Below are 27,124 nucleotides of genomic sequence, written 5' to 3'. Positions count from 1 at the left end.
TGATTTCTCTCCTCTCATGCCATCCTCGATCCGCTCCAATCCGGTTTTCGCCCTCTACACTCGACAGAAACGGCACTCACTAGTCTGTAATGACCTGTTCCTTGCCAAATCCAGAGGTCACTACTCCATCCTCATCCTCCTCGACCTATCCGCCGCTTTTGACACTGTTAATCATAATTTACTTCTTGCTGCACTATCCTCATTTGGGTTCCAGGGCTCTGTCCTCTCCTGGTTCTCCTCTTATCTCTCCCACCGTACCTTCAGAGTACATTCTCATGGATCTTCCTCCACCCCCATCCCGCTCTCTGTTGGAGTTCCTCAGGGATCTGTCCTTGGACCCCTTCTTTTTTCAATCTACACCTCTTCCCTGGGCTCACTGATCTCATCTCATGGTTTCCAATACCATCTTTATGCTGACAACACCCAGCTTTACCTCTCCACACCAGAAATCACTGCGGAAACCCAGGCCAAAGTATCAGCCCGCTTATCCAACATTGCTGCCTGGATGTCCAACCGCCACCTGAAACTGAACATGGCCAAGACCGAGCTCATTGTCTTTCCATCCAAACCCACTTCTCCTCTCCCTCCACTCTCTATTTCAGTCGATAACACCCTCATCCTCCCCGTCTCATCTGCCCGCAACCTCGGAGTCATCTTCGACTCCTCCCTCTCCTTCTCTGCACATATCCAGCAGACAGCCAAGACCTGTCGCTTTTTCTCTATAATATCAGCAAAATTCGCCCTTTCCTCTCTGAGCACACCACCAGTAATCTCATCCACTCTCTCATTACCTCTCGCCTTGACTACTGCAACCTACTCCTCACTGGCCTCCCACTTAACCATCTATCCCCCCTTCAATCAATTCAGAACTCTGCTGCGCGTCTTATCTTCCACCTAGACCGATATGCTCATATCACCCCTCTCCTCAAGTCACTTCACTGGCTTCCAATCAGGTACCGCATACAATTCAAGCTTCTCTTATTAACCTACAAATGCACTCAATCTGCAGCCCCTCATTACCTCTCTACCCTCATCTCCCCTTACGTTCCTACCCAAAACCTCCACTCACATGACAAATCCCTCCTCTCGGTACCCTTCTCCACCACCGCCAACTCCAGGCTCTGCCCTTTCTGCCTCGCCTCTCCCTATACTTGGAATAAACTCCCTGAGCCCATACGCCAAGCCTCCTCCCTACCCATCTTCAATCCCTACTCAAAACCCACCTCTTTCATTGTCGCATTAGGCACCTAACCATTATACCTCTATTCAAGAAATCTAGACTGCCCCAACTTGACATTTCGTCCTTTAGATTGTAAGCTCCTTTTAGCAGGGACTATCCTTATTTGTAAAACTGTACAGCGCTGTACATGCAGTATCTGGGAGTTCTAAGTCAATTGTGTGCAATGGGTTGAGACAGATGCTAGAACCACCCACACTTTCACAGGTACCACCTGCAGTACTTACACTGTTGTCTCTATGCCATCTAATCCAGTGTGTCTTCCCTTCTAAGCCTATGGTAGAGCTTCCATCACATCCCCTATATTGTAAACCACTTTGGTAGCGAGTCTTGAAGGGCAACATATAAAGATAAATAAACATGAACATAATACTTGAACTGAAGTCCTAGGGACACACGGGTTATTTATTTATTATCTCATTTGTACCCCCCAGTTTCCTAACAGTGTCAGGCTCAATGTGGCTTACAATGCACCACAGAGGCAGACGCCAATGCAGTAAAATGAAGCTAATACAGCAGAAAACCTACAAGAGATAATGGGGAAGAGTAGGAATGGACGGAAGGTGAAGGGAAACTTTGAGGGGAGAGAGAGAAGGGGGATGTGTCCAAATGTCTCTAGATCGATGCGCTTCCAGCAGTGGAGACACTGGAAGAGGCCGTGGGATAAGCACTTCTGAATAACATGGTCTTCAGAGATTTCCTGAAAGCTATAGAGAGGGGTATAACCAGCAAAAGAAAGGAGGTGTTGACACCCCTGTACAAGTCGTTGGTGAGGCCCCACTTGGAGTACTGTGTTCAGTTTTGGAGGCCTTATCTTGCTAAGGATGTAAAAAGACTTGAAGTGGTTTGAAGAAAAGCGACAAAAACGGTATGGGATTTGTGTAACAAGACGTACATAGAGAAACTTGCTGACCTAAATACGTATACCCTGGAGGAAAGGAGAAACGGGTGATATGATACAGTCATTCAAATATTTTAAAGGTATTAATTCGCAAACATTTTCCAGAGACGGAAAGGCGGTAGAACTAGAGGATATAAACTGAAGTTGAAAAAGGACCAAATCAGAAATAATGTCAGGAAGTATTATTATTACTGAGAGGGTAACAGATACCTGGAATGCCCGTCCACGGGATGTGGTAGAGTTGCAAACGGTAATGGAATTCACATAAGATCAGGTAAACATATGATGTATTACATTACACCATATGAAATGAGCTTATCTTGTTGGGCAGACTGGATGGACTGTGTACAGGTCTTTATCTGCTGTCATCTACTATTTTACTAAGTTACTATGTATATGACCATGGTTTAATATCCTATATAGCATGTACTCTTCTTAAGATGCATTCTTGTAAAATAATTTTTGGAAGTGTCATGGCCTTGGCCTTTTAAAGAGAGTCTACTGTGATCTGATATTTCTGTATAACCAGTTAAAGGCATATAAAATGCTGTTTGTATTAAAATAAACACACTTTTTGAAGTGGCTACTGTGCACCGCTACCATCCGACATAAGAGGAGAAGCTTTTGCACCTGAGTTAGTAAAGTTAATATTGGTAGCTGAAAAAGGAACAGTACAGTGACAATGATGGAGTGAGTTCAAAAATGTGTATGGTAGAACACCTGTGGTTCTTCAGGCTTGTGAGATGGGGCTGGAGTTGTAGCAATCCGTTGGGGTGAAAGTCATTTGACATAGTTTTCACCCAACAGCTTCAAACATGGTCAGCAGTTAATTAGGGAGAGAGTTAACCCCGGCAGAAGACAACCAGTAGGATAGCAAAGATCAAGGAGACCATGAAGTTTACCCTAGTAGCTAAGAACCAGTGAAAGGGCTGCACTATTCATCCTACCATCTGCACAAGCATGAAGGAAGGCTGCTCTTCACAAAGGTCTAACACATAGGAAACTAAGGGGCAGCCAGCTTGTACAGTGAATCTCTGCTCTAAATTGTTACAGCCACATCTCCACATAGATGGCTCACATTAGGGTACATGGTGGACCCTCAGAAAAAGTCAAAGGATATGACAGCAGGTATCTGGAAAAATATAAATTCTTTTTATTTAGGTTACAATATTGTGAAGTGTGGGATTCCCTCAATAACCAAGGTTACAAATGGCAATGTAGATAGATTTTTATTTGTATAGCATAAAAGATATATACAAATTAATAAGAACAAAGTTATACTGTACCACAAACATAAGCCACTACATTCTTGCAAATCTCCACTGAGGAAATCCCAGTTCCGGCTGCAGGGTGTCCATGCAGGCTCCAGGCACTTGTCAGGTCCTAGGTGAAGTCCCAAAGATCACAGAAATTCTGTTTTCCTGTTTACTGAAAATTAGCTTGTCTCCAAGTTAATTCACCTTTGTCAGCACTTGTACAGACTACCTTGTGCTTTTTTTTTTCATTCGAAGTCTCATGATGGTGAGTTATACTAGAAAGAGTATTGTTTTGCACGCATGGCACAGAGAACATAATTTTGCATCCAGAGCACGGAGAACCTTGTTCTGTGTACACAGCAGAGAACACTGCCCTGCATATACAGAACAAAGTCAGCTGGTAGTTAGTCCCATGAAGGAGTTGTGTGAAGCACAAGTCCATGTCAGCAAAATTTTCTTTTATAGGAAGGAGGAGGAAAATAAAAAAATAAATGTAAAGGGAAAAGGATGAGGAGAGTTTTTAAGGAGGTAGAGGGTTGGTTCAGGGGGCTGTGGTGGAGACATGGAGAGGAGAGTCTTCACATGTTAGGGAGGACTGCATTAAAAACAGGGTATCAAGCATCCATTGCAAAGCATAGAACATCCTCTCCTTATGATTTTCTACTCTTTGGATATAGCCCTTCATGACCAAATGCTGCAGCCACTACCACATTTCCACTATACCCTGGAAAAAACAGCCAAAATTCCTCATAAGAAAAACCATGTTGAGACACGCCACTGTTCACCAAACCCTCTTGTCTTCACCATTGGCCAGTCTAGGTCACAAGTATCTAGCAGATCCCAAAAAGCAGAGCTACTTCTTATAGTTAATTTTCAGGGATGAGCAATGGGCTCTCCTAAATCTACCTGGCTAATAATTCTTTTTATGAACTTTCGTTCAGGAACTTGTCCAATCCTCATTTCAATCCCGCTATTTTAGTCACCTTCAAAATCTGCTGCTGGAAAATCTGGTCAATCTGCTGGTCATCAGCTTCATGGAATGCCATCTTATTTTTGTGTCGTTTAACAGGTTAAACATCCATTCCCTACTTAACAATTCTATCCCACTCATAATTTTATAAGCCTCTCAGTATCTTTTCTCCAAGTTTAAGGAACATGTTCTATCTTCCTTGTCACTTTTGTTGCTATTCTTTAAACCTTGTCTAATGCTACAGCAATAGTTTTTTAAATGACTTCTTTCTAGGGATGAAAATTTTGAATGCATTGTGATCGCTATTGCCTAGCGACCTCACCATCATTACTCCTTGCACCAGGTCCCATGTATCAGTAAGGACTAGAACTAAAGTACCTTCTAGTTCCTAGTTAGTTTTAAGACAATTTTCCAGCAGGCAAATACTCACACATGCAGATTCCTTACCAGCAGAGGCACGTATACTGTCTCAGCACTCCTCCCTCCTACAGGTTAATCAAGGGATGCTGCACTGGTTGTATGTGGGGCAGCGATGGCTGAGTGATGCTGGGAGGGCAGGACCTGCAACTGGAGAAACACCTCTGGTCCACCATCCTCCTCTCTCTGGGGTAAAGGAGGTCCTATGGGAAAGGAGAAGAGGAAGGGAACAAAGAGGGGAAGGCTGCTGCTTCTGTCAAAAGTGCCTCAGCTGCTGGTGAGGGGAAGTGGTGATGCTTATGTAGCATTGGCATCTACTGATTAGTGGAGGGAATGGAAGGGCCAGTCCTGCACGTGCATTGCTGGGATCTGCTGGTTGAGGTTTAGAAAAAAAAGAGAGTAGATGGGTTACATGAATATGACGAATACAACATTGGTCAAAGTTCCTTCAGTTGCTAACAAATTGGTTGGGCTAAGAGTGGCACAACCCTAGCAGAGGGGTAGTGTAGAAGATATGGGAAATGTAAGTCTGGGTTGAGTGTGGTGAGATGTAAACAGAAACAATTCTAAGAATTGAAAATTTTAAAAAAAATGGATGAAGGTGGAGTGGCCATGAGGCAGAAAGATTTGATGGAATGTTTAATGATAAAAGCATGGATTTGGAAGCTGGCAGTCCTGCCTTATGGGTAGTATGTGCTGTTACATTTGGTGGTAAGGCTAGCTCTCATGAATGGCATACGTGTTGAAGCTGTAGTACATGGGAGAGAACTGTGAATAGACTTCAAAGGGGACAGAGGTGTTTGGCTCATTACTGGGAAATTCTTCAAGTAGTGCTAAGCCTGAACTTTGTCTTTTAAGACAGGCTGTGAAGAAAGTGTGCTTCCACCTTGGCTGCAAGGAGCAAGGCATGGTGATAGGAGCTAGTGCAGCGGTGATGCAAGCCAAATGACAGCTATGGCCATAAATCTGGCAAGGCAGGAGTAGACATGTGGCCTATGTACAGATCCTCCTTCTGCTCCACTTCAGCTTGGACCCTCCTTCAGCTATAATCAGTCATACAGGTTCAAGAATTTGGCCCATTATGAGATCCTAAATCTGCACAGACTTAGATATAGATGGTTGTGAATGTTAATGCATGTATTCAGTCTTGCAGATGTACCACAAACCCATGTGAGTATGTGACAAGCTTTCCCTTGTGAACATGTATGGGTGTTGGGTACCCGTGCTGATGCTTTCTAGGAGTTCCATAGGCATATCAGGCAGCAGAATGTCCCTGATAAATCTTACCTTGTCCCATGAGACCATTTACTATACTGAAGAAACATGTTCCCCATGTGTAGAGCACTGTTACCTACTCCTCTAGCTCCTCCAGAGTGATGCTATCTTGTGCTGACCATAGCCTAGGCTTCAACAAGATGGCAAGGGCATAAGTACATAAGTACTGCCACACTGGGACAGACCAAAGGTCCATGAAGTCCAGCATCCTGTTTCCAACAGTGGCCAATTCAGGTCACAAATACCTGGCAAGATCCCAGAAAACTCAATACATTTTATGCTGCTTATTCCAGAAATAAGTAGTGGAATTTCCCCAAGTCAATATAATAATGGTCTATGGACTTTTCCTTTAGGAAGCGGTCCAGACCCTTTTTAAACCCTGCTAAGCTAACCGCCTTAACGTTCTCTGGCAATGAATTCTACAGTTTACTTACATGTTGAGTGAAGAAAAATTTCCTCCGATTCGTATTAAATTTACTATTTTGTAGCTTCATCGCATGCCCCCTAGTCCTAGTATTTTTGGAAAGAGTAAACAAATGATACACATCTACCCGTTCCACTCCACTCATTATTTTATAGACCTCTATCATATCTCCCCTCAGCCGTCTCTTCTCCAAGCTGAAGAGCCCTAGACGCTTCAGCCTTTCCTCATAGAGAAGTTGTCCCATCCCCTTTATCATTTTCGTCGCCCTTCTCTGTACCTTTTCTAATTCCACTAAATCGTTTTTGAGATGCAGTGACCAGAATTGAACACAATATTCGAGGTGCGGTCGCACCTGGACCAATACAAAAGCATTATAATGTTCTCATTTTTGTTTTTCATTCCTTTCCTAATAATACCTACCATTCTATTTGCTTTCTTAGCCACCACAGCACACTGAGCAGAGGGTTTCAACGTATCATCAACACCGCCGCCGAGATCCATTTCTTGGTCGGTGACTCCTAACATGGAACCTTGCATTACGTAACTATAGTTTGGGTTTCTCTTTCCCACATGCATCACTTTGCACTTGCTCACATTAAACGTCATCTGCCATTTAGACGCCCAGTCTCCCAGTCTTGTAAGGTCCTCTTGGAATTTTTCACAATCCTCTCGCGATTTAACCACTTTGAATAACTTTGTGTCATCAGCAAATTTAACTACCTCACTAGTTACTCCCATATCTAGATCATTTATAAATATGTTAAAAAGCAGTGGTCCCAGCACAGACCCCTGAGGAACCCCACTATCTACCCTTCTCCATTGAGAATATTGATCATTTAACCCTACTCTCTGTTTTTCTATCCTTTAACCAGTTTTTAATTCACAATAGAACACTACCTCCTATCCCATGACGCTCCAATTTCTTCTGGAGTCTTTCATGAGGTACTTTGTCAAATGCCTTTTGAAAATCCAGATACACAATCAACCGGCTTGCCTTTATCCACATGTTTGTTTACCCCTTCAAAGAAATGTAATAGATTGGTGAGGCAAGATTTCCATTCACTAAATTCATGTTGGCTTTGTCTCATTAATCCATGCTTTTGAATATGCTCTGTAATTTTGTTCTTCATAATAGTCTCTACCATTTTGCCAGGCACCGACATCAGGCTCACTGATCTAAAATTTCCCTGATCCCCTCTGGAACCTTCTTTAAATATCGGCATTACATGGGCTACCCTCCAATCTTTTGGTACCATGCTCGATTTTAAAGATAAATTACATATTACTAACAATAGTTCCGCCAGTTCATTTTTCAATTCTATCCTTACTCTGGGATGAATACCATCCGGTTCAGGAGATTTGCTACTCTTTAATTTGCCAAATTGCCCCATTACATCCTCTAGGTTTATAGAGATTTCAGTTTCTCCGACTCGTCAACTTCGAATACCATTTCTGGCACCAGTATCTCTCCCAAATCTTCTTCAGTGAAGACCGAAGCAAAGAATTCATTTAATCTCTCTGCTATGGCTTTGTCTTCCCTGAATGTGACCACCTGGCAAGCGCTTGCCTGTGCAGTTCATAGATTCCCTGTCAGGCCCTTCATGGAGCAGAATAATTTCCTCATATTAACATAGAAAATGACAGCAGATAAAGACCATATGGTCTATCAGGTCTGCCCATTCACATCATCTATCATCCTTTCCTTTCCCTTAGAGATCCTATGTGCTTGTCCAATGCTTTCTTGAATTATATTCGCTATTCCTTCCTTCTGGCTATCCACTATGTCCCCACTTCATGATCTCTCCCCTGCATGCACTCCCATGTGGGCACTTACCTCTTGGGGGATTAGGGCACTCCTACTGAAGCGCCTGGCAAGGTGCACCTAGGCACCGGGTGTGACCGTATATCCCACTGCTGGCCCTTAACTGGAAAAAGGTAGGCACTGCAAACCCACCACTAGATGGGCAGCAGGAGTGTGAAATCTCTCCAAAATTGGGCTCTCTCGGCCATGGGGCCATTCTGGCAAAATCCTAGTGTCTGTTATGTCAATGCAAAAAGCATAAAAGTATGTGTACACCTTTATTTCGCAGATGGCATGTACATGAGGAGGCATGTAGATGCATGGCTTCTTTTATATACTTTATAAAATACAGATGCACTTTTTTTGGCCTTTTTTTCAACACACACTTCTACCTATTGGACCTATATGAAATTATTCCTGTTGAAGAGTGGATAATTTTATAAAGTTTTAGCCATGGGTAAATTCTGTTTTACATGTGGAAAAGGTCTTTTAAATTGCACAACAGAATACATGCACAAAAAGTAAATGCACGTGAAAAGGGTCATTCTATGAAGTATATGATGAATCATTAGAATAATGGTATAAACATGTGTGTATGTGCACATAGACTTATAAATGCCAAAATTCTGTAAATACCTGCATATGCCACATAGCGTGACTTTTACAGGTAAGTATACACATATGTGGAGTCTGGGCAGAGAATGCCCAGGAGTCTAAAGGGGTCTTAGACTAAGGTTCACTAAATACATAGAAGCCCATTTTATACCTATGGGCTTCTTAGCCTTTAGCGCATGCTAAATCTGTCAGTGCAGCGGGGTAAAAGGACTTCTAAGTTACATGTATATCTCCAGCATTTGAGTGTACATACATCAGTTCTATGGCAGGCATAAGTACTTGTGCCTAAATTATAGGCCTGTATTTTTGCTGTTACACTAGTATTGTAAGCTCTTTGAGCAGGGACTGTCTTTCGTCTATGTTTGTGCAGCGCTGCGTATGCCTTGTAGCGCTATAGAAATGCTAAATAGTAGTAGTAGTAGTAGTAGTAGTATTCTATAAAGGAAAGTAGAAGCCTATTTATGGGCACATTGTTAGAGAATTACTTCCATGTGGAGCAGGTGGAAATTTATGCATTATTGAGGTAGGATCTGGGAGTTTCTTTTATAAAAGGACGTGGAGGGGCATAATCGAAAGCAAACGCCTATCTCCATGGGCGTTTATCTCCGAGAACGGGTACGTGAAGGGGCGGGCCGAACCGTATTTTCGAAAAAAATGGACGTTTTTGAGCTGGGTGTTTGTTTGTTTTTTTTAGCGATAATGGAAACTAAAAACGCCCAGCTCAAAAACGTCCTAATCCGAGCCATTTGGTCGTGGGAGGGGCCAGGATTCGTAGTACGCTCGCCCCCCTGACATGCCAGGACACCAACTGGGCACCCTAGAGGTCAGTGCGGTGGACTTCAGACAACACTCCCACATGCATAGATCCCTTACCACGGGTGCTGAGCACTCAACCCCCCTCCCCCAAAACCCACTACCCACAAATGTACAACACTACCATAGCTCTTAGGAGTGAAGGGGGCACCTACACTTGGGTACAGTGGGTTTTGGAGGCCTCCCATTTACCAGCACAAGTGTTACAGGTGGGGGGGGGGGGGGGGGGAATGGGCCTGGGGCCACCTGGCTAAAGTGCACTGCGGTACCCACTAAAAGTGCTCCAGGGACCTGCATACACGCAGGCCTCTAGGACTTGTTGCTGCTGTATAACATTGGCACACCAGTTGACACCTGAAGACTAATCTCTCCGAAAACGTCCTTTTTTGGAATAAGCACGTTTACTCACAGTTAACTGCAGATCAGAGGTTGTGCCCCACTGGCAACGAGTCTCCCTGGTACTGAGATTAGCAGTAGGTCAGAGCTGGCAGAATGCTGTACAATGCCCTCTTTCAGCCACATTCAAGGTAAGAACTAAGTTCTCTAACGTGGCTAACACAGGAAAGGGAAATAAAACTGGCTTACAAAAATGGCCACTACCGCATGGACTACAACAGGAAACAAACAGGGCACACTCTGACCCAGTAGGCAGAGGGAAAGGCTGTGACAGGATCGAACACATTCTGCTGTCATGGAGGTGGGTACGGCATTTGAGGTTGGCATACAGGCTGGAAAAAAGTTTTTAAAGTGGGGGGTTTTTTGGTGGGAGGGGGTTAGTGACCACTGGGGGAGTCCGGGGAGGTCATCCCCGATTCCCTCCAGTGGTCAGCTGGGCAGTTGGGGAACTTTTTTGGGACTTGTTCGTGAGAAAAAAGGGTCCAAAAAAAGTGACCCAAAATCGCGGTCAAAACGCCCTTTTTTTCCCGATTATCAGCTAAAGACGCCCATCTCTCCTCAGCTAACCACGCCTCAGTCCCGCCACCACCACGCCTCTGATACGCCCCCATCAACTTTATTCGTTTCCGCGACGGAGTGCAGTTGGAAACGCCCAAAATCAGCTTTAGATTATACCAATTTGGGCGCCTTTGCGAGAAAAACGCCCATCTCCCGATTTGGGTCGAAATATAGGCGTTTTTCTTTTTCGATTATAAGCTGGATAGGCATCTATGTTACTAAGACTGTTTACTACTCAATGTCTATGGGAAAAGAAAACATAATCGATCAGGCCTTTAATGCAACACCACAGAGTGCCAAGAAGATGACCATAGTCTCTCCCCCACTCATCGTCAGCAGCATGCTGATAAGCCCTGACAGCTCCACCTGAGGCAAATGCCTTTCTATTTCATATATCGCTATGGCATTGAGCCCCTACCAGTCTCTGTCTTTCTCTTGTTCCCCTGCACCCTAATCTCACCCAGTTTTTCTCCCTTTCTCTAATGGTGTCAATCTCTTACCCCTAAAAAAATGACTATCCATAACCCCCTTCTTTCCTCCTAGGCACCCGCTCAGCCAGTCACACCTCACCCCTACTTCTCAGACACACACTCATCCAGGCATTCTTTGCCCTCATCTCCCAGGCACTCCCTCAGCTATACAACAGGCTTTATTTACCTCCCCACTGCTGCCTATTGAGCTCTCATTAGGTTTAAGCAACGCACCAGGTTAAGCCAAAGCAGAAACAGGAAAAAACCTCTATGGGAATCCAAGGAACACCAGAGGAGTAGAGGATGACACAACAACTTCCACAAGAGAAGTAGAGGCTGAAAAGTAACTTTATTAAAGCACCAGAATGAGACATGACATGGGGCCGTGTTTCGGCAGGCACAGCCACCTGCTTCAGGGGTCACAAGAAAACTTTGAAACTTCAAGTGCTGTGTATGATGTCTGGTGCAACAGCTTGATATTTCACAAAGACAGTCAAAATGCTGCCAAATTGGCAGTATGTTACAGCAAAAAAACAAAACAAAAAAACAAATTGCCACCGCAGTTAGGTTTAAGCCATGCACGAGACTTAACATAAAAAAGCCATACTGAGTCAGTTCAATGGTCCATCTAGCCCAGTTTCCTGCTTCTAACAGTAGCCACTTCAGGTCACAAGTACCTGGCATAAACCCAAATAGTAGCAACATTCCATGCTACCAATCCCAGGGTAAGCAGTCACTTTCCCTATGTCTATCTCAATGGCAGACTATGGACCTCTTTCAGGAACCTGTCCAAACTTTTTTTTAAACCCAGATATGCAAATATCCTCTGGCAATGAGTTCCAGAGCTTAGCTATTCTTTGAGTAAAATATTTCCTCTTATTTGTTTTAATAGTATTTCCATGTAATTTCACAGTGTCCTCTGGTCTTTATTACTTTTGGAAAGAGTGAAAAATCTATTCACTTTTACCCATTCTGCACCACTAAGTGTTTTGTAGACCCCCCCCCCCCCCCCCCCCCAGCAGTCTCTTTTCCAAGCTGAAAGCCTTAACCTTTTTAGCCTTTCCTCATTTAAGAGAAGTTCCATCTCCTTTATAATTTTGGTTGCTCTTCTTTGAACCTTTTCAAATTCTGCTTTTTTCGTTTTTGAGATACTGCGACCAAAACTGAATGCAATACTCAAGGCAAGGTCACATCAGGAGCTAGATACAAAAACTTAAGATTGCAAAACCCACTAGGGACAAAGAAAATACCTGCATAGAATAAATGTAAACCACTTACACTGTAGCACAGAAAGGTGGTATATCAAATCCCGTTACCCCCTTACCCCTATACAGAGACATTATAATATTCTTTGTCTTAACATCCCTTTTCTAATAATTCCTAGCATCCTGCACCTCCGGCAGAGGCGGCAGCAGTGAATGCTCAGAGACATGACATTCTTGACACCAAGGTTTATAAAGTCAATATTTAAACTCTACAATTAGCATTTAAACATATTACCTGAATATTCAACATTGAACGATATGCTGCTTTTATCCTGATAATGGTGATATTTACCATCTTTATCTGGATAAGCAGCTTTTTTGGATGTTTTAAGTAATCCAGAGACAAAACACAAACAAAAAAACAAAACACAAGAAGAGGAAGCTGCACCACAAGAATAAGAAACAAAGAATAGTGCGCACCAGAAGTAAAACCAAGATGGGCTCGGTGTATAAAAAACTTTATTGGCATAAAATGATCACATTAACATCTGACATGTTTCGCCATCGAACTACATTAGAAGTAACTGTTGGATAAATAGAACCGTTAATTTCTCCCTCAGTCTCGCCTCCTCCTCAACGGGGTCAGCACATGTCTCAGTCTTGCTGACAATATAAACATGCAGCACCTACTCTCTCTTTTGCCTATGCCAGGAAAGGGTGAGAAGAGTGAATGGGAGAAAGAGAAGCATGTGCGTTCACCTAGGTAAAAGTGACATTGTGCACTGCGCATTTATATTTATTGCAAGACAGAGGTGAATGCTGACACCGCTGAGGAGGCGATGAAACTGAAGGAGAAAAAATGGTTCTATTTCATCCAAGGGGATCCAACAGTTTTGCCCTGGTGGCAAAATATGCTGGGTGTTTGTGATTGCTGTGTGTAACTATTTTTTTTTATATAGACAGGACTCACTTTGCTTTTGTTGTTTATTTCTAATGAGTACTGTTTTGTTCTAAGTAATCCAGATCTTCATTTAGCCAGTGGTGCTGAGTCATGCTACTATCAGCATATGTCACACCACCAAGACCCTGCCCCTGGATTGTCCTGGCACTATCTGTGTTCTGAAACTATTTTCAGTAATACTATCCAGATAATGCTGCTGAAAATCACTGACTGGCCTCAATGGGCAGCACTTATCCAGAATAACTGTCTTTAAATATTGGGCCTTTAATTTTTAGACCCATGGTGATCTGGTGCCTAGGATTTGTCAAATCCTGGTCCAGGCCACATGAGACTGGGAATGTTATGGAATCTCAGTGATTGAAAATGGCAATAGTTTCCTGCAAGACTCCAAGCATACATATGGCCTCCTTAGAAGCCATACTTTTTGATCCCTGGCCATGGACAATTTGAGCAATGGCTTGGTTTGACAGCCAGAAAATGTCATACGATGGGAAAAATCCACGGACACAATCGTTGTGAATGAATGAAAGGTTCTAGCATTGTAGCTCAGTAAAGGCTGGTTCTGACTTATCTGGAAGCCAACGGAGCAGTGAAATATACCAGCCCCTCCCCCAAACAAAAATATATTGTGAATTGGGTTGCTTTTCTTTGGGCATTTGGGTCTAATTATTGCCTTCCTAGATTTTACTCAATTAATTGTAAAATTAGCTTTAATGTTAACATTAAGGAACTTTACAAAATATTAACAAGTGTTATAAATTTTTAAAAATTACAAAAATCTAACAAGATGGAACCTAAGAATGAATTTTTTCTTTCCTTACAAATGACAACTTACTTCTGCTTTTTTACGTGCTTCCATGGCTTTCATTAGCATTACATGTTGCCTTCTCCTCTCTCTTTCCTATTAGTGTAGATAAAAATAAAGCAAGACTAAACCAGTATTAACAATTAGTTTTTGTCAACTGAAATGCCCAGTATAGCATATTTAGCATTAAGAAGACACAATAAATACTAGATATAGGACAAGAATGGCCAAGTCTGTGCATGTTTTAGTTGAGGTTTAGAAAGCAAATATAAGATCAAAAGCAAAAAAGTAAAGCAATGAACATGAAGACAGTGTAAAAACGGAAGCATACAAGATATATTTATGGTCAGTTATAGTATGATGCTCCTTCATAAGCTGGCAGAACATAAAGCATAATGGTTGGCTGGAACAGGTAAGTTACCTTACATCTGCTATTAGAAACCTACTGATTACTAAATGAAGAGCCATTCAAACAAAAGGCTGCATGCTAATAATTTGAAAGTTAAATTTTTAAAACATGTGGTGGTAATGTTTTTAGAGAATCTTTTGTCTTTTAGAAGTGAGCAATTTCTCTTATAAAAACAATTAGAATACTGATTGTTTCCAATATGAAACCAGTTGAATTAAAACTAGTCATGGTTCAAACAAAGAGGAATGAAAACAAGATATTCCATTTTACTGATGAAAATCCCTTGATACAGTACATAAATCCTCAAAAGCTGTACCACAGGCTATAATGCTAATTGCAATTGAAGCCAGAACTGTGAAACAGATTGTAAAAATATGAATTGTAAAGAATAATTTTCATGTTTTGAATCAAAAATATCCAATTAGATATCAGGTATTATTAATAGCATTATTATTTACACTGTGATCAAAACTATCTATAGGGATACTGCTTCAAAATCACTTTCTAAAGAAACAGACGCATATGATATTGGGAAGTGCAAATGTTATGATTTATTCAGAACTGAATAATTATCAGACTTGTCTTTAACAATAGTAATGTAGATTTCTAGTCAACAGCAGTTGATATGTTTGAGACAGGCTATACTTTCTTAAGACAGACAGCAGATGTATGCAATGCACTGTGCTGTAAAGCCATGCAGCAGTATGTAATATGATAGCAGCAAGTGCTACACTTTATGCATTGCTATGACAACCATATCACAACGAAATCACGATGCGGTGTTAGATGTACAAAAATAAACATACCCATACCATATCTAGTCTATGCCTCTCCAACTCCTGGTAGAAAGAGTTGGCACAACATTACAGAAGAGAAATCACATTGTAAAAAAACAAAAACAACCCCCCCCCACCATACATTTTATAAGTACTGTACTTAATCCCCACTCCCTCCAATGATCCCATGTCCAAACAAGGTTAATAAGACAAGAGAAAACCTATGTGGGAACTAAGGGCCTCTTACCAAACTTTGCTAGCGATTCAAGGCAAGGCAATGCTGACAAACCCCATTCACTTTGAATGGGCTTTGTCAGCACTGCCGTGCAGGAATCGTTATCGTGGTTTGGTAAGAGGCCCTAAATCAAATTCGTAAGACAATATTTAGAAGTTTTTCTATACATTAACTAAAGTAGTTCAAAATTAATATATATAAATGCTATATGAAATACAAAATTATATACAGACCTGATGTTTTAAAAGGACTGCTTGCTGCCTTCTCATTTCCTTTTCCTTAAAGGAAAAAAAAAATCTTGAAATAATGTTGTTAATAAAATGAGATAATTGTGCTAAAACAATAAATCCTATGTAAATCCTAATAATAGGTAGGATATATGTGCCTATCAGATGTTATTATAAATAAACTACTAATTAACAGAACTTAGCACAGACTGAAACTAGGTCACATGGTCACATCTGAAAGAAAAGCGGTATTTGTCAGGCTGCTTAAAAGAAGCAGCAGAGTGACTAAAACCTTCATTTTTTTAATAAGCTTTTCATGTGTATCAGTAGAATTCTAATATACTTTTTTCCATAATACATGTCATATGAGAAATCACAGTTTTAGAATCAAAACTCTGCAGCTCATCTAAACTAACCTTTATTCGTTTTTCGGCCTCCAATAATTTGGCATTTGCTGCTTCTTCCTTCTTTTTCTTTTTAGCCTGTGCATGCAAAACAGGTCTCAACATCATGCAAAAGCACATCTACAATCTGAAAACAATCTCAAACTAAAATTAAAACTACATGCCTTACAGGGTGACATAACAATACATATATACAGTAAGACACAAGAGTCTCCTTTAACAGCATGCTGCAGTTTATCTTAAATATATATTTGATTAACATAAAAAGAAAACAAACTTTGACATTCACATACTCAAGATTTGCCATGTAAGACATTTGCGATCAGGAAATATAGGATGACACAATCAACATTAATGACAAAAGTTTTAGGGGATCTTTTACAAAGGTGTGCTGATATTTTTAGTGCGTGCTAACCATGTAGGCAACCATTATATTCCTATGGGTATCTACATGGTTAGCGTGTGCTAAAAGGATAGTGCACCTTTGTAAAAGAGGCCCTTAGAATTTCTAAATTATAATAGTAAAAAGATTCAGGGATACTAAAATTTTTCCTATGTTAATTTGTTCCCACATTTTACTAAATGTTTGCAGTTTATCATAACCATTTCATATATATAAATATAAATCTTGGAAATGTGAAATAGTCATCATTATATAATTATTTTATTGTAGTTACTTTAATCTAAATTATATCAGTTCCAAAAATAAGCTCTCACTAACAGAAAACCAGTGGAGATCTAAACTTTTAGGGCCCTGTTTACTAAAGGTGCACTAGCGTTTTCACCGCACGCTAATGCTAGACACCCAAAGGAATATATGGGTGTCTCTAGCACGCGCTAAAAACGTTAGCGCATCTCCAGCGCAGCTTAGTAAACAAGGCCCTTAGTTTTAACATTTAACATGTTAATTTATTGACTCATTTAAGTTTTTTTCTTAGTCACTCCTAATCTATCTTTATTATGAAGTCATCAAGTATGTTAACCAGAATTTTCTCTGTTTTATGCCCAAACCTGTAAATACATATATGTAGATTATTGTTAACAGTCAATGGTGAAGAGAAAAAGACGTAGCCCATTTGAAAGCTATTTTCTTTGCTGTTCTTAAGTCAGATGGCATAAATCACCATAAAAGCAGTTCTTGGTACAGCATTTCTGCCAGGAGTCTGAAACGCTGTTTTAGCGGAACACAGGCTCAGGAAGCATGTGGACAAGGTGATAATTAAATTCATACTCTCCTCTCTGACAGCATAAAGATTAAATTATTATTCACTTCAATGTAAACTGCAAGTGCAATTTTAAATGAAAATGAATAACCCTTTTTTTCTTTAAACAGATATGATTGGACATACGATTGGTAAAATGGTAATTTGAAAATTGATGACATATCTTTACAAGTTTGGTGAAACAGTTAAGACGTGCAAAGGGAAGTAACAGGATTGGCCAACCATTCTGAACCAGCTGAGTTGTAACTTCAGCAGCATGCATAAATTTGCTGATATAACATAATGGTAAACAGTCAACATCCAAGACTAAGATATCCACATTTTACGAAAGTCCACAGCATAACTAAACAGGTAGCAATAAATAACACTGGCATGGGGACTGTTGCTCAAAGGTTCGTGGTACAGTGAAACTCTACCACAAACCTAGCACAAAGAAATTGTCACGGCATGCTCAGAGTAATGAGCATGCAAATTAACGCTGTGTTAAAATCGGGGCAGTAATTTGCTGCTCAGCACTCTGCGCTAACTTTCCTGTCAGTGCCTGAGTGGTGATTGGCTCAGACACTGGCAAGAAAGCTGACATTAAGAAGAAAATAAAAAAAGCATGCTGCAACACCCCTTACTCCCAACCAAACATGCCCTGGTAGTCCAGTGCCCCCCAGCCCAGGCCTCCCTCCCCCAAGTCACAAATTGATTTGACCTGGTGGTCCAGCAGCCCTTCCCCCCCTAATCAGGCCAGGCCCAACCCCCCCCCCCCCCCCAATAACTTTGACCTGGTAGTCTAGTGGTAGCCTAGACCACCCCCATCTAAATGTGGTCTGTGCTGAAATCATTAGAGCATTCGGCACACAATAACATGTGCACAAACCTGGTGCTATCTCCCTTTAGTGTCAGTATTAATTTTGGGCATCATCACTTGGAAACTATTTACTAAGCTGCACTGTTGTTAAAGATGCATGCTAACAGTTAATATGGGCCCCGATGCTCAGAAGCAAGCGCGGGCGCTAGAGGCCATTAGCATCGGACTAGCATCTGAATTTGCTAACACATAATGTTTAGAAGGACTTTACTGCAGCAAAAAAAGAGCTCACCAGCAATTAGTGCTAATCCCTTGCTCAGAAAGAAGCACCCTGAAGAAGGGTGCCCTTACCTCGCAAAAACCTACGCCATCTCGGAGCTGGCATTAGGTCTGTGGAACTGCCCAGCCGTCCTGGAAACTAGTGGCTGAAGGGCACTCCTCTCCTTCTGGATCTTGCCGGAGGGTAGAAGCTTGGAGGGAAGGATGGGTGGGTGAGACCTGCTGCGGAATCCTCTTCCTGTATGGCAACCATGCTGCGGGAATGTGAGGGAGCTGTGGGGAGGCCATGCAAGAGGAGCGAGGACACGCAGGCTGCTGCAGTCTCCAACTCCCATTCCACTGCCTCTCACTCTCGCCTGGGCCGATTCTCTGCCTTTGTCGCACTGCTCTCTCCCCCCGTTGTGCTGGGCATGAACACATGAGCTTTGCTTATATGCAGCTCGTGTGCATGCCCCTGGCATGATCCTGTCGCTTTACTTTCTCATGTTCAAAGCTAACAGCTTGCATATTATTTGCATACTATTAACATCGAGCATGGTAGTAAACTCCGGCGCTATTCCGTACAGCGCCGGAGTTTTGAGCATCGGGGCAATGGTACCTTGGCAGTTAACCTGTGATCAATTCCAAATCAACAATTAACATGGAACAAGGATGAGAATGGGTAGAGGATGGGCAGGGACTGTGCTTTATAGTTAATGACCTGGAAGTTGCTGTGTGTTAACGGAGCAGACAAAATATTTACACCACCCAAATAGGTGTGGCTAACTACATTGTGTTATCTGCCACTCAGTTAAAAAGTGGTAAAGAACTTAACAATGGCAAAATGTTGGCATTAATGCAAAGGCTTTGCAGTTACTGAGAATTCATTTTGCCTATTAACCCTAACTGCAAATTCTTACCGCACTTTAGCAAATTTAGACATTTTTGGATACCTATTTTAATTTTTTTCCCCACATTAGGGAAACTAATAAATACTCACTATTGTACAGCAGTTCTAAAAAAAAAAAAAACCAAAAGGGAAAAACCATTTTAGTAATTCCAAATATTGAGTACGATTGACTTAGAACACAGCAACCTAAACACACTGCATTCTTGTTCTAGTTTTAACAAGTGGAAAGGCATCAAGTACGCATGCAAAAGACATAACAAAATTTGAAGCAGGCTGCTTAAAACTGGAGGTAAGAATACATGCAGATGACTATTGTGAAAGTTACAGAGCACAAAGGAAACTGATTTTTTTTGTAGAATTACAGCTTTCTTGGCTCTACCTCTAGAATTTGTTGAGCCCGTAGTTCTTTCTCTATTCTTATTTGCTGAATTCGCTTGATTTTCTCCTAGAAGGAAACATTGCAAAAGTTTAATTATTACCAGCTTTTTAAAAATTCATGCTCTCTTATTTTAAACAAAGAGACCACATTTCAATGTCTGTTAATTGCAACATACATAAATAAAAGGCAAAATTCAGTGTGCTCAATCTCCCTACATTCAGAACTTATTCATAACAAAGACTGAGTTTGTTATGGGCCCTACATACATCAATAAAGCAATGTTACTTGCCTGTAATAGATGCTTTCTGTAAGACTCCGTTCCTTTTATCTCGCTGCACCTCACGCCTGGAATAGACTTCCCGAGCATGTACGTCTAGCCCCGTCTTTAGCCGTTTTCAAGTCCAAACTCAAAACCCACCTCTTTACCACTGCATTTGACTCCTAACTCACTTACCCTGTCCATTATCCTCACCGCTTCATTCCCTTACCCTTAATTGTTCTGTCTGTTTACCCGTCTTATCTAGATTGTAAGCTCTTTGAGCAGGGACTGTCTTTTGTGTATGGTGTACAGTGCTGCGTATGCCTTGTAGCGCTATAGAAATGATAAGTAGTAATAGTAGACAGCAGGATTGATAAGGTACACAAGTGGGTGACGTCATCTGATGATGCTGGGACAGAACTGCTCTCTCATAGTTCAGTAAAGTTCTGACCTTCACGGCCCTCCCACAAACAGTGGTTTTCTTCAGCTCCTCAGCTTTAGAAGGAAAAACAGCTTTCAGGAAGGCAGGCATGGTTGTGTGCCTTATCAATCCTGCTGTCTGCAGAAAAAATATCTGTTATAGTAAGCAACATTGCTTTTTCCGTCAACAAGTAAGATTGAGTCAGGCACACAAATGGATGACTCCCAAGCGTAAGGCTCCTCAGTGCCTTCATATTGATACATTGTTCAGAGCAGCCCACAGTATCAAAAAGCAAGAACTGCTTGTTAACATAGACTGGCCATCACATCTAGACCGAAGGTAGTGTGATCTGCTGAGATGTGTTCAAGAAAGAAAAGAAACATTTTAATAGTGAACTTTGATTGAAGGAAGCTCACACACATCAACAGTGTAAGTCTCAATGATGTGTGTGAGCTCTACATTCTATTTGGAGGAACACATCACACACAATTTTGGAAATCATCATCCTTTTGAAATTAGTTTGTTGATGCCTCCTTTGTCATTGGTGTGATCCCTGACGCAGGTGCGGCAGCACCGAAACACGGCCCGTGTCGGGTCTTCCTTCAATCAAAGTTCACTATTAAAAGGTTGTTTTTTTTAATGAAAGAACGTTGTTCCCTTTTGTTTTTAAAGGCCCTTTGTGCTGTTTTTTTGCTGGGACTTTTTCTGTACTTGGTTCCCTCTCTCTGTTACGTTACAAGAAAGAAAAGAGTCATCTCATATCTTGATCACATTTCCTGTCAATGATGATTGTCAAGATGAGTTCCCCTGCACATATTCAACAGATTGCTAAAACCTGTCGTTTCTTCCTCTATAATATCGCCAAAATTCGCCCTCTCCTTTCTGAGCACGCTACCAGAACCCTCATCCACTCTCTCATCACCTCTTGCTTGGACTACTGCAACTTGCTTCTCACCGGTCTTCCACTTAGCCATCTCTCTCCTCTTCAATCTCTTCAAAATGCTGCTGCACGATTAATATTTCGCCAAAGTCGCTATGCCCATATCAGCCCTCTTCTGAAGTCACTTCACTGGCTCCCTATCTGTTTCCGTATACAGTTCAAGCTCCTCTTATTAACCTATAAGTGCATTTACTCTGCTGCCCCTCACTACCTCTCCACTCTCATCTCTCCCTACACTCCTTCCCAGGAACTCCGTTCACTAGGCAAATCTCTCCTAATTGTACTCTTCTCCTCCATCGCTAACTCCAGACTCCGTTCCTTTTAACTTGCCGCACCTTATGCCTGAAATAGACTCCCTGAGCCATTATGTCAAGCCTCATCCCTGAAAGCCTTCAAATCCGGGTTAAAGGCCTACCTGTTTGATGCTGCTTTTAATTTCTAACTTGTCACTTGCTTGTAACCTTTATCTTGTCTTCCTCTCTTCATTAGTCCCTTTCCCCATATGTTCTATCTGTCTGTCCTACCCTTATCCATTATTTGTCCTGTCTGTCCTGATTTAGATTGTAAGCTCTTTTGAGCAGGGACTGTTTTTTCTTCATATTAAATTGTGAAGCACTGCGTACGACTAGTAGCGCTAAAGAAATGATTTATAGTAGTAGTAGTAGTAGAGGCAACTGTAATTAGGACTGATGCTGCCACAGTGTAAACAGGATACAAACTGTTAAGTTGGGGATATCAGGTGAAGCCATAAGTACATAATCACCGCCATACTGGGAAAGACCAAGGGTCCATCAAGCCCAGCATCCTGTCTCCGACAGCGGCCAATCCAGGCTTCAAAAACCCGGCAACCCCCCCCCCCCCCCCCCCCCAAATAATAATGTTCAATGGACTTTTCCCTCAGGAATCTGTCCAAACCCCCTTTAAATTCCGTAAGGCCAGCTGCTATCACTACATTCTCCGGCAACGAGTTCCAGGGTCTAACTACACGCTGAGTAAAGAAAAACTTTCTCCTATTTGTTTTAAATGCACCATATTCTAGCTTCATCTTGTGTCCCCTGGTTTTGTTGTTGTTTGAAAGTGTAAACAATCGCTTCACATCTGTCCGCTCTACTCCGCTCATTATCTTGTAGACTTCTATCATATCACCCCTCAGCCGCCTTTTCTCCAAGCTGAAGAGCCCTAACCTTCTCAGCCTTTCCTCATCATTTTCGTCGCCCTTCTCTGCACCATTTCTAATTCCTTTATATCTTTTTTGAGATGCGGTGACCAGAATTGGACACAATACTTGAGGTGCGGTCGCTCCATCCTCGTGTTTGTTTTCCATCCCTTTCCTAATAATAAACATTCTGTGCGCTTTCTTAGCGGCCGCAGCACACTGGGCAGATGTTTTTAACGTCTTATCAACGATTACACTCAGATCCCTTTCTAGGTCCGTAACTCCTTACGTGGAACCTTGCATGACATAGCTGTAATTCGGGTTCCTCTTACCCACATGTATCACTTTGCACTTGTCAACACTGAACTTCATCTGCCACTTGCACGCCCAATCTCCCAGTCTTGCAAGGTCCTCCTGTAATCTTTCACACTCATCCTGCGACTTGATGACCCTGAATAATTTTGTATCATCTGCGAATTTAATTACCTCATTAGTTACTCCCATCTCTAGGTCATTTATAAATATGTTAAAAAGCAGCGGTCCCAACACAGACCCCTGCGGGACCCCACTAAGTACCCTTCTCCACTGAGAATACTGACCATTCAACCCTACTCTTTGCGTCCTATCTTTCAACCAGCTCTAAAATCCATAGTAATACCCTACCTCCGATCCCATGACTCTCCAGTTTCCTCAGGAGTCTTTCATGAGGCACTTTGTCAAACGCCTTTTGAAAATCCAGATTCTGGTCTTTTAGTACTCCCACATGGTGCACCCGCTCAGCCCACATCTTCTGCCCTTCTACATTGAGGCCCAACTCCCGAGGAAGCCACGTCTCCACCAGGTCCCACAGCTCTTTATATTTCACTCTCTCAGGCAAGCCAACCAACCTATTATTGCGCCGGCTCCTGTTCTCTTGATTGTTCACTCTGTCCTCCAAAATTTTGCACCTTTTCTCCAATGCTGCCAACTGAGAGGTCATATCACCCGTGAGATCCTCCTGATGTGAGATCCTATCCTCCGCTTGCTGAATGCGGGCACCCTGCGCTGTCAGGTACTCTTTAAGCTCGTCCATAAAGGCATGCAGTGTTGACAGTTTATCGTCTAATACAGCAGCCATGTGTCTCATTATTTCTTTAATTGCTGCCTCCTGCAGCGCGATCACTGGTATTGTCTGAGCCTGAGACTCCCCTGCCTTTTCCTGCACCGACGCCATCTTGGCCGCGTGTTGTTCTCCGCGTTTCCTGGGTGCTTGTAGGGTCTTAGCTGGCATGCCCGGTTTTCCGCACTAATTCACTACCTCAACCTCACCAGTGGCTCCGTAGGTGTCTACCAAAGTTCAGATGCAAGTAATTGGGCTCCAAACAGGGCGGGAAGCAGATATAAAAAGCTGTTTTTGTAGCAAAGGCGAGGAGAGCAGCCGTCAGACGTCTGTTCAGGTTCCAGCCATCACATGATCCCCCCCATCCACATGGACTCCCGAGCACCATCCTCTGAGGTGCTCTTCACTAGCCAATTGTCGAGATAAGGGAACACATGAACTCCCCGTCTACATAGCGACGCTGTGACTACCGCTAGACACTTGGTAAAGACCATGGGAACTGACGCGAGACCAAAGGGTAACATGCAGTACTGAAAGTGATAAGTTCCCAGCTGAAGATACTTCTGTTGGGCTGGTATCGAGATGTGTGCATATGCATCCTTCAAGTCCAGAAAGCATAGCCAATCATTTTCCTGAATCATGGGAAGAAGGCTGCCCAGGGAAACCATCCTGAAATATTCTCGGATTAGGAATTTGTTCAGGGCCCTTAGGTCTAGGATGGGATGCATCCCCCCTGTCTTTTTCTGTATAAGGAAGTACTTGGAATAGAATCCCTGCCCTTCTTCCCCTGGTGGAACGGGTCCGAGAAGGGTGGAGAAGGGTGGAGAGTTCCTCTGCAAGTACCTGCTTGTGCTGAGAGCTGAAAGAACGGGCTTTTGGTGGACAATTTGGAGGTTTGGAAAACAAACTGAGGGTGTATCTGAGCCAGACTATTTTAAGAACCCACTGGTCGGAGGTTATGAGAGGCCACCTTTGGTGAAAAAAAATTGAACCTCCCCCCAACCGGCAAGTTGTCCAGGTCAGATACTTGGAATGTGGCTATGCTCTGCTGGAGCCAGTCAAAAGCTCATCCCTTGCTTTGCTGGGAAGTGGCACATGCTCTTGACAAGAATGAGTGAACTGGGGATAAGTCTGAGCAGGCTGGGGGGCTGCAGGAGTGTACCTATGCCTACAGCAGTAATAGGAAGAACTCCACAACTTGCCAAAATATCTCCTGGATGAGGAGGCAGTTGCAGAAGACGCGCGGCGGGAGAGAGAAGACATAGATCAGTATGCTTCTTGATTTGGTCAGTGACCTCCTCGACCTTCTCTTCAAAAAGGTTATCCCCCTGGCAAGGGGCATCCACCAACCTCTGAACAGAATGTTCCAGGTCAGAAACATGCAGCCGTGAGAGTCTGCGCATTGCTATACCTTGGGCAGAGATCCTGGAGGCCATGTCAAAAGTGTCGTAAGTGGCCATGGCCAAGAACTTGCGACACATCTTCTACTGCTTGACCAACTGGCGAAACGGCTTGGCCTGCTTCGGAGGGAGTGCATCAGCCATATCTGACAGCTACCGCACCGAGTTCCGCAAGTACACGCTCGTGAAAAGCTGGTATGACTGGATACAGGCAATGAGCATAGAGGCCGCATACATCTCCCCAGAGTCCAGTGTCCTATATTCTCTGCCTGGGGGAGCCGAGGCATAGTCCCTAGTACTCCTGGCTCTCTTAAGAGCGGCGTCCACCAACATGGAGTCGTTAGGTAGCTCAGACCTCAATTTTCTTGGGGACCACAGGGACAAAGGGGACGCCAAGTTCCTAACAAGGACTGCCTTGAGTACCTCATGGAGAGGAGTCATCACTGCTTCCTTAGGAAGGGAGGTGTAGTCTAGGACCTCAAGCATCTTGGCCCTGGGCTCATCCTCCACTTCTACGGGGGAATGGAATGGCCTCAGCCATTTCCCGCACAAAAACTGTGAAAAAGAGGATCTCAGGTGGAGACAGTCTACTCTCAGGTAGAGGGGAAGGCTCAGAAGGGATCCCATAGGACTCATCGGAGGAAAGGTACCTGGGATCCTCTATTGATGCCCTTGAGCGCTCCCCTCCTTGGTGTCGGATAGCACCTCCCTCAGGGATGTCCAAGACCGGGCTCGCCTCGATGTCGAGGAACCATGTCTTCGAGAGCGGCGTTGAGAAACCGGCTCACGTCTCGACTCAGGTGAAGCTTCCCCCACTGACATTGAGGGGGTGCTGGCCTGAGTGGCAGTCAACACCGGGGCTGCAAGCGGCGCCGGTGTTGGAGGCCGCACCATGGGCTGAAGGCCAGGCGAGGCCGCAGCAGAAGGTATGGCAGGCACAAGCACCTACAATACCGACGCACATTGCTGCATGAGGCCCTCCAGAAGCTCAGGGTGCAAGGCTCAGATGCGTTCATCAAGGGTCACCATCGGGAATGGCTGTGGGGCCAGCTAGGATGCAGGCTGAAGAACTGCTGGGGTCGGTGCGGGAGATGCATGCAACGGCACCTCCTGGATGGAGGGGGAGTGGTCCTCCCAGCGTCAAAGCTTCTCAAGTGCCGAATCCCTCGGTACCCTGGAGTTGCCGGCACCAAGTGTCGGTGGAGATTGGTGATGGTGCTTCTTGGCATTTGCATGATGCACGTCACCCATGCTCCTCTGTGCTGGCGAAGACGACGTCGAATCCTCCCGTCACCTCTAGGTTGGGACTGATGATGGAACGGTCCCAGGGGGCCTGCATAGCAGGAGGTCTTGAGACAGGTGGAGACCCACTCGATACCTCACTGCTTCCACTGTCTCAGGGTCTCGAAGCAGTCATCCCTACTGTGACTCCAAAGACAGTACAACACTCAATGTGGACGCCTCCGACCTCGATGCCGACGTCGAAGAACCAGACCGGGCTCCAAAAATCTTCTCATGTTGAACCTCCTAGGAAACTTGGGTCCTCTTCTTCATATGAAGACAAAGGATACAGTGGCAGGTGTCACGGTCACCACCTCAGGGTCTTTGCAAACTGACACGGATTCAGGGATAAACGTGAGCTCTTGGGCAACTGCCGATGAACGGCAGTGATAGGCGAACCTTCCAACCAGGACTGGACTAAACAGGCAGGACTGGAACAGACTAGAAGTGCAAGAAGCACACAGGCAGGAACAGGGTACACTAGAGCAGAGCCAAGTAAAGCTAGAGGAAGGGCACTCAAACAGGCCGCAAGGCCAAACTGACTCATGACTGTTGATGTGTTATATAAAAGTTTAAAAAGCTCAATATAATAGAGCTGACCTATGAGGATGATGGATGTTGTTAACATTGCCATATAAGATAACTATAGTTGGCAATGAACATCGCTGAGGTCAATTCAATGAGTTGATGAAAAACCTATATGAGATGTGAAAATTTTTTTTTCGTATTTAAAGTGTGTTAGGTACTTATTATTTGGACACTTGAAGAATACAATTTGATACTACTGGTGTCTGAACAAGTGGTTGCCATTTTGTGTGAAGATGTGTTATGACGAGCAGAAGCG

At 43.2% G+C, this 27,124-nt stretch overlaps 1 protein-coding gene across 1 annotated transcript in view; it reads right to left on the bottom strand.

The window, feature by feature from the left end:
- The window catches only part of BAZ2B (bromodomain adjacent to zinc finger domain 2B), a 914,692-nt gene that overhangs the window by 333,106 nt on the left and 554,462 nt on the right, over positions 1 to 27,124 (bottom strand). Inside the window, exons 18-22 of the mRNA XM_030210692.1 lie at positions 19,725 to 19,790; positions 16,168 to 16,233; positions 15,758 to 15,802; positions 15,326 to 15,352; positions 14,135 to 14,200 (exon numbers count right to left, since the gene is read on the bottom strand). Coding sequence (XP_030066552.1) covers positions 14,135 to 14,200; positions 15,326 to 15,352; positions 15,758 to 15,802; positions 16,168 to 16,233; positions 19,725 to 19,790 — 270 coding nt within the window. The remainder of the gene's footprint in view (positions 1 to 14,134; positions 14,201 to 15,325; positions 15,353 to 15,757; positions 15,803 to 16,167; positions 16,234 to 19,724; positions 19,791 to 27,124) is intronic.

This window comes from Microcaecilia unicolor, chromosome 7 (assembly GCF_901765095.1).
Source record: "Microcaecilia unicolor chromosome 7, aMicUni1.1, whole genome shotgun sequence".
NCBI lineage: Eukaryota > Metazoa > Chordata > Amphibia > Gymnophiona > Siphonopidae > Microcaecilia > Microcaecilia unicolor.
The sequence above is the reverse complement of the archived record's forward strand: the minus strand, read 5'-3'. Positions and strand labels throughout refer to the sequence as shown.